Source organism: Notothenia coriiceps, unplaced genomic scaffold (genome assembly GCF_000735185.1).
Source record: "Notothenia coriiceps isolate Sejong01 unplaced genomic scaffold, NC01 NC01_scaffold00037244, whole genome shotgun sequence".
Taxonomy (NCBI): domain Eukaryota; kingdom Metazoa; phylum Chordata; class Actinopteri; order Perciformes; family Nototheniidae; genus Notothenia; species Notothenia coriiceps.
In genome coordinates this window covers 1,394,199-1,403,000 of record NW_011369945.1, presented here as the reverse complement: position 1 = coordinate 1,403,000, position 8,802 = coordinate 1,394,199, and the positions used below count along the sequence as shown (strand labels likewise).

The following is an 8,802-nucleotide window of genomic DNA, read 5'->3' as shown; positions in this document are numbered from 1 at the left end:
AACTCATGTGTCAAATGTAATAGATCTCTTCTCAAACACTTTATACTAATTTAAGTAACAATAACTGCACATTTGTTGCAGGTATATTATGATTATTATGAATTGAATAAAATGTACGGCATTACATTTGTGGAATACTCTTCTAGTCTTCTTATTGAAGCTCTAGGTAACCAACAATTGAACATATCAAATGGATTGAACCATCTGATAATGAAATAATATCAAATAAGATTTGACACCTAACACATTTTTTAAAGAAACATTCTTTAATCTTGTTTAGAGATGATCCAATTGTGTATGCATAGTCAATGCAATTTATCATCTTTGTTTCACGGAAAAATGAATGTTATAAATAGCATAGCTTGATTTTGTACATGTTGTATGAACTTTTTTGAAATGATGTTCACAGCATTACGTTAAACACCTTTAATCACTAAATCAAACAAAAACACAGTAAGCCATGAAAGAATAATATAGCTAAAATACAATTTATTCCTGCTTCCATTTCACAATTATTACAATATTTAGAATCATAAGTAAATTTTTCCCTATAGCGTTATGTACAATAATGAAGACATTCAGTTTGAAACACCGTACTTCAGATACAGATCCGACGACCAGTTGAGCCAAAGCCAAGACAAGGAAAAAAATATTGTCGTCCTTCTTGGCAAAAAACAAATCTTCTCAACAACATTTAGGTTATGCTTTTTCTCCGTTTTTTAAGCACAGACAACAAATTATCATTACTGACTATAACTTTCTGAAAGCAAGAGATCAGTCTATGTTTTATGTAGAGTACTGTACGTTTTTTCCAAGTGTTTGCAGGTAGATGATGATGCAGTTGTTGCTCCCTCAAAGCAGGCACTTCGTCCTAGGGAGCCAAAAATAGACAAGAACACAATAAAAACATGTTCATCTCATGAAAAGATTTAGAATAGTGAAATATGTGTACAGTACATTTGGTTTCATTTCACAGATTCACAGAACAGTGAAGAGAAAGAGCTATACAAAGTATGGGTAACACACAGGGATCAAGTTATTGTGTTGTGGTAGACTTTTTTGGACTGCCTGCAAGGCTTGTAACAAACATGTCACTGCAGGCAAATTGGTTTGGTCAGTGTGTGATATTGAAATGACCACATTATAGTAAGATACACTTGAGAACTTCCAAACTTACTTCAAACCATTACAATATTAAATCATAATATCTCATTCCAGTTAATGCCAAACTAAGGTACCTATTGCTGTAATTCTATTATACCAGTTGTTATATCCATACCAATAACTTGCACAAATCAGTAAAGTTAACACTTGGATCGTAAACAGTAGTGCTTTAGTTATACTTAAAATATCTGTTTCCATGGTACACACTCTAAGTCATATATTAGACAATAATATATTGAGAGATTTCCCATGATAACCATATCAATGTCATTAATTTTATTTAGAATTAAAAAGGTTTCCACTGCATTTAACTCTCAAGTCTCCAAACACAATGATTTCATTAAAATCACTTTTAGTATAAGCTTTACGTCCAGCCATTAAACAGATCTGAAAGCACAGAGTTGTAACATACCATGTGTCTGCTCTTGTGCTCACACAGGGCCGAGCCGCTTTCGTCTGCCAAACGCCTTGGACCCCACGTTGGTGGGAACAAAGTTGCTGTGTCCCAGTCCTCCTGTCCGACTCAGGAAGTCAGCCAAGCGGTGGGTCACACAGGTGGACGTGTTGCATCCCCGTTTCTGTGCTGTTACATTACTTGTAAATTGAAAGACAATGAAAACATTTGTTATGACATTTAAGATCAGGCCAGATATCTGCATGGCATATATTGAATACTATTGGTAAGTATCATCAACTACAAGTTAATCACAGTAAAAATGCGTAGATATTTCAATAATTTGTGTGTGTGCATTATAGGCGGTCATGCTTACCCTTTTCTTCTTTCATTTTTTTTAATTCAAATATGTTTTTAATCTTGGGTGAATAAAAAAGAGCTTCCATTTTTTAGATGCATTTATTAAAGTGAAAACATAGTTATATAAAGAGAAAATAATTATTTACCACTAGAAAGGTTTCAAGCTCTTTTTAAAATGGTATAGGGATATACAGTTTAATTTTCAAGTCTCTGTCAAAATCTAATGACTGCAAGTGTAAAAATAAATCAAGGACGTTTCCATGAAGTTAGTCAGACAAATACAATCCACATGCATCAGCAGTCCTGTGAACAGATAGTGCTGGATGAACAAGCAAACATTAACTCAGATGAATAGGTGGGCTAGAAAGTGAGAGATTTATTTGTAAGTATTGCCATAGTTTTCATATTGCTCAGAGAGACTTCGCTTCCCAGGCGTCCCTGCTCCCACGTTGGTGCGTGGATAGGTTTGTAGTTTATGAATATCCTGGGAGAGTTTGCCCAGCACACAAGTGCTTAAGCCGGTGCAGCGCTTAGACATGGGTCTATCCAAGCTGTTAGAGACAAAGACAAACATGCAGAGACAGACTTACAGTAACATGCATTCAGATAAATATTAATTATTTCATGCATGATATTTTGTGTCTAAATTGGCGTCAGTGAAATGAATGTAATGTCTTGAAGGCATGCTAAAAGATCCAACAGGCATGTAAGGAAATCTTGTTAATCAAATTATTGTATTTGACTTTTCATGATTTCTTCAGTTTCATGTTCTCTTATATCCATCATGCATGTTCTTTTATGTACTTGGATAGCATGCTCTGTTATGTTTTTGACAGATACATAATTTAATGTAATTCTAAATGGATAAATGAATGAATCACTAACAGTCCATGCAGTTCAAGCCTTAATGACAGTGTACTGTACATTTACATGAACTCTACTGTATACCTTCATCATTAATAAGAACCAAGAATTTGGAGCTGCAGGGCTTAAACACAAAAGTGTGTTATATGTTGCATAGATAGATAGATAGATAGATAGATAGATAGATAGATAGATAGATAGATAGATAGATAGATAGATAGATCCCACACCTGTTTCCGTCAGGTGATTGGTGATCTTGGTCATCTGAAGTTATTTGCAAGAATTCCTTGATAGCTCGGAGTAACTTCTGGGCATCATCATTCGATAGTGTGACTCCATCTGACATTAACTCCTTACTAGTTCTGAAAATACGCATTCAGCAGTAAGATATTGAATGCTAACCATATGCAATCTCACATGCAGTAATTGCTCTTTTTAGAAACGTAGAAGGGACTTTCATTTTTCAGAAATAACACAATATAAATTGTCAGACACAATCACAATTTATTTAAAAAAGTGAAATATATGTTATACTTTTAGGAATAATGCTACAACTCTTACCTGGATGGAGCTGCCTGTGAGACGTACATCTGACAAATGATTAGCGCATAGGCAAGAAGGAGGGTCCAGAGTTTCATCATTATCATGATTGCCTGTAAACATTTTGTTGCAAGGAAAGGTTTTTAAAGTTATAGTATGTTCTGTTTCATCATGTTTTTAATCTACTGCATACATTCACAGCTATGTGCATCTCTGTCCCTCTCTAACTTCCCTCTCTCTGCTGAACTTGCAGAGGCAGATAGAAGAGTTATTGGTGATATGCTGACACTAAGCATTTGCCAACCACCATAACAGCAGCTCTGTCCATTAGGAGAATTAACTGCAGCCTACCAGATAACGTCATCAAACCAGCAAAACCACATATTTTTAGTTAGCAACCATCTTCTTTATTTAGTCCTTACCTTTAAAAAAAAACACATAACTGGATATTATACAGTTACAGCCTAATTCACACAATCATTCTCAATCAATCCTCTTTAGTCTGTACTCACCGTGAGATAATGTATCTGCTGGTAATGAAGAATTCAGTGATACAGTAGTCTCACTTGTGGATCTGCTGAACACTCCCCACAGTGCAGGGTTTTATATGTTCCCAGTGGAATCCTGCATTAAGTGAGTGAGCACTTGATCATAGTCTATTGGCCAGTCAAATGTTTTACCTCAAACCGCTAGCCAATCAGACATCCTACGTCACTTACAGCAAGCCAATGAAAGAGCGTGTATGTAAATGATATTAATCCAATGTGTTTAATTCATAAAAAATATATGAGGCATTTTGATCAGTTGGTAGCATCCTTTGTGGTGAAGTCTTTTTTTAAGTTGGATGCGTGGGAAACCAATGAAAAAAAAAATCTCCCTTTCATAGTCAATGCCTCATGTTTTTAAGAATTAAAGTGTTATGTGCATGTGGACACACCCTACTGTAAATCCCCTGATATTAGAGGCTTTATTATTATAATGGTCAGAGAATTAAATCCTAATTCGACAGAGCCTGTTTTATTAAAATATGCCAATGTGATTTTAATTGTAGTACCATGTCTTAAGTGGCTTATAGATCAAAAGGGATAGGGCCATGAGAGGAATGGGTGTGTAATATGTGTACTCACAGCCAGGGAAAAACATTTTAAATACCATAAAATGTCACTGCATTTAAAAAGACAGTCGATCTTCACAATAGAGTCATATTTGATTATATTTTACCAGGAAGCGATGAGAAAACTTTATAAAACAAACTTGGGACAGTCTTTCTTGCAGTCGCTTACTAAAGATGTATTCTTTTTGTGTGGCAAAGGGGACAGGGTCAGACAACTGTTCCACCAAGAGACACTTTACCAAAAAATGCTGAAAAACACAACACTACAAATCAAATCCACAGCTGAATAATGAACACTGTGACTCAGTTTAAAATAAATGTGTTAATTTGTTCATCAATCGAATATATTTTATCTTCATACATAGATGTTTCTGCGAACAATTCTGGTCTTGAGTTCACCTAGAGTTTTTATCCTGCTAGTTTAAAAAAGATTATTTGGATTAAATCAAATCTCCCTTGTAATAGCATAGTGTGGCATTGAACTCTCCAGGAATATACTAAACTTTCCCAAGAGTTCAGTAGTGTCCATCCGGTTTCTTCGGGCTAATTACTGGGCTGTTGGTTTCTGGCCATCTTGTAATCCCCCTTACAGTATGTAACAGTAATGGATGATGGGTCATAAAGCTCCCTGCCTCTCAGTTAGGTCTTGCGTCACAAGGAAACTCATTAGTTTGGATGAGCCTTTTAGTACAATTGAGCAGACCTGCAGGCTTTATACCAGAAGCACTAAATTAGTCTCCGACAGCTCCATTTGATGTCGGAAAATGCTTGTGGAAGAGACTTTAGATTGAGGATCCAAATATACGCACACATTAGTATTGCCTTGATGTCGTCTGAAAGAAATTATAACCTCATATATTCTTCTTCTACCTAACTATCACCTAGCATGCAACGTCAACACAGACGGCCCATAAGATACAATTTCCCGTTGTCTTGTTGCTTATCTCCAATAAATATTTTAAATACAAAATCTAATATTCACATAAAACAAATCACTCACCCTAATAAAATGGATGTCTATTCTCTCATGACAATTGCCACCTCAAACGAGTCAAAGGCCACTGTGGCAGCGGGGTGTGGTTTGGGCGCTGGCTGCTGGAGTGAAGGGAGTGGCTCGGCCGGAGGCCAGACAGCTGATCGGAATCAGGTAATCAGTGCAGGAAGAAAAGCATGTCGTAACCTGGTTCTGTTCTGTTATGCAGTAGGCGGGATCCTGGAAGGTCGCCAAAGGACCTGTGAAGTTTCCCACCCGGGCAACGTTTGAGACCCGCGCCTATTATTGTTTGGAGTTAATAAACGCCTGTGTTTCACCAACCTGCTCTTTCCGTCCTGATTTGAACCCTGTGTGAGCGGAGAGGCTCACAGCCACCATACAGTGAAAAGGGAAGTTCAATTAAAATGAAACATTCTCTGCACTCAAGCTGTTACCAGGGCTCGATGCCATTGCCTGCTTTGACCTGGGATGAGAGTTGATGCTGACAAATACAATTCCAATGGGAAAATTATTGTCAAGAATGCAATTATCTCACACTCCTTGCATTGCTTTATGTTTGGCCCCAATTGGCACGGAAAACTAATTGCAACACAGGAGATCATTCATGACAGAGAGGGCGACGTTATGCTCAGTGCTCATCAGTAACAGTCTCAGCTGACTCAGGGTGCACGTGTCTTTTCCCAAAGAGATGCAATACTGTTCTTGGCTGAGAATAAAAGGCTTCTTCATCAACAAAACTTTATATTTAAAAAAAAAAATCAGCAATAGTTGACAATCACCCGGAATAATCCCACAGTTATAATAAAAGAAAAGTTTGAACGGATCATTACAAAATGAAAAGGGGACATAAAATATATCTTGACCTACTTGGCCATTATATATTTTATAAATGTAAAAAAATGCTCCTGGTTCAGGAAAGTAGACTGATCCTTAATGAGAGAAGAAGAGGAACCTAGATCATTTTAATTAGGAGATAAAGGCCTGCATCTTACATTTAGCATGACCACTTAACTCATCACAGCAAAACAACAACAGAGCCTTTTGAAATTAAATCTCTTGTCATGTTGTCAGTCAGATATTCATCTTTTATTTTGTCAATAATAAGACACATGTTCCAAAATCCTGCATTAGTTAATGAGGAACTTCATTGTCAGAGTTGTGGAAAAGTATCCTAATCACCACATAGCATTAAAACAATACAGTGACGCTGGCTAATGGTGAGAACAAACAGCAACTGGGTGGAAAACCTTTAATGGAAGTGAAGTGCCTGGAAACAGTTTGCAGATCAGTTTATGTTCCTTCAAAAAGAACATTACATAAGCAACAAAGCTCATGGAATTATAAACCTGAAGTGAAGTATCCATTAGCCGAGGGATTTATACATTCTGCTCTCCATTATGAAGCTGACCAAACATCACCTAACATTTAAACACCTGGCCAGAAGTGGCAGAGGGATTACAAGACCTTGTGATCTTCCTGCCACTGTCATTATGTTGTTGGAAAAAAAGGAGGTTCTGGACAGCATTAGTATTACAAGGGAAGGTCAGTAATTGGATTTTCTTCATGCACTTGATAATTCCAGTCATCCGGATGGTAAATAGTTTAACGTAGAACCACAGACGTCGAGGGACCCACCCAAACAGACATGCAGCACAGGCCACACAGTATAGCAGAGCACTCTTTAAGGTACCTCATAGTGTAAAAACTGTTCAACAACTGCATTCATATCATGCATTAATTAGGTCACTAATAAAATGACCCTAGAATATGTTTGGCCGCAATGACATTATGTATTATGTACACATAAGACAAGACAAGATATTTTCCCATACCACTTGGGGTCAATGGGGTGGCTATTCATGTAGGCCTAATATCTTTGCCAGTATCAGAACGTTATGGACCAAATGTTTTTTTTGCATTAATGTGATGAAATAGCTTTCAAGCACTGACGAGCCGTGACTTTTATACCTAGGCCCTCTGACCCCCACCCCTTCCCTCGAAAAAAAAAAGAGTTATTACGTCACAGTGTATACTTCAAGGGAATAGAGTGCCACAGTGACGCGTCCTAAAGCCCGGAAGTAAGTTAGCATTTTACCACTTCCGGTCAAGCCCCCAGGTAGTGCGCCGGACTATGTGCCCAACATTCGTATTGTCCAAACGGCGGTACTGCAACTTCCGTATCAGTCCGTGACGTCACCCGGCCCAAAACAACTTTTTCCCATTGACTAAATAAACTACCCAGTATTAACTATTGTATAGCCCTTATTAGAATCATTCGGTCCTTAAAGTTGTGAAATGCACTAAAAGCCGAATCTAGATTTATTTTCTCTCTGAAAAAAAAGGAGATGGTCATTGATTTCAGGAGGGTGAGGACGTCTCCTCTACCCCTGTGCATTCTGGGAGAGTATGTGGCTGTTGTGGAGGACTACAAGTACCTGGGAGTGCACTTAGACAACGGACTGAACTAGAGGATCAACACTGGCGCTGTGTACAAGAAGGGGATGAGCAGACTCTATTTTCTGAGGAAGCTGAGATCCTTCAACGTGTGCAGCCAGATGCTGGAGATCTTCTACCAGTCTGTGGCCAGTGCACTCTTCTTTGCTGCGGTCTGCTGGGGGGGCAGCATAAGAGCCGGTGCCACCAGCAGGATCAATAAACTGATCAGGAAAGCTGGGTCTGTCATCGGCATCAAGCTGGACCCCTTTGAAGCTGTGGTGTAGAGGAGGACACTGAACAGGCTGTTGTCCATCATGGATAACCCCACCCATCCTCTCCACCTGCAGCTGGACAGTCAACGGAGCTCCTTCTCCAACAGACTGCTGCAGTTCCGCTGTCACAAGGACCGATACAGGAACACATTCCTGCCTACTGCAATAACTCTGTACAATAAATCACCCTGGCTGGAAGATGAACTGAGAACATTGAAAACATCCACGTTGTACATTTACACATAATACTAATCTGGTCAATATAATATTTAACAGAATACCAATAGGCTTAATGGTAGATATATAACTTATATATAATAGACTACCTGTCAAATCCAACATGTATTTCCCTTGCTTTATTCTTATTTTCCTGCTTATTCTAATTATGTAAAATGCCTTTGCCCCTTAGCGTGCTGGTAACTACAAATGTTTTCCCAAATTGGGGATAACAAGTAAGTACCTTTTTTATTGGCATGTGGAAGCAGTAACAACAGAGAGCATCAATGGACTTGTCATATAAAACCTTACCGGATGGTACCCCGGAAGTCTATTGGGGTTACTAGGAGAAGGCCCAATAACATTGAGGGACTCGGGTAAACGGAACACACTGGCCACTCCACTTGCTCATGCGCTCATACACTTTGAACAAACATGTGCAAACATT

General features: G+C 38.3%; 1 protein-coding gene across 3 annotated transcripts in view; it reads right to left on the bottom strand.

Annotated features, from left to right (window-relative positions):
* Positions 1-367: 367 nt before the first annotated feature.
* The window catches only part of calca (calcitonin/calcitonin-related polypeptide, alpha), a 14,343-nt gene continuing 5,908 nt past the window's right edge, over positions 368-8,802 (bottom strand). The window contains exons 1-5 of one of the 3 annotated variants that reach the window (XM_010793177.1): positions 3,835-3,888; positions 3,344-3,435; positions 3,013-3,144; positions 1,577-1,758; positions 368-871 (exon numbers count right to left, since the gene is read on the bottom strand). In XM_010793177.1, coding sequence (XP_010791479.1) covers positions 1,596-1,758; positions 3,013-3,144; positions 3,344-3,429 — 381 coding nt within the window. In that variant the 5' untranslated portion in view covers positions 3,430-3,435; positions 3,835-3,888 and the 3' untranslated portion in view covers positions 368-871; positions 1,577-1,595. Of the gene's footprint in view, positions 872-1,576; positions 1,759-2,001; positions 2,470-3,012; positions 3,145-3,343; positions 3,436-3,834; positions 3,889-8,802 lie in introns of those variants that run through there. The other 2 variants (XM_010793176.1, XM_010793175.1) reach the window with 2 other exon arrangements.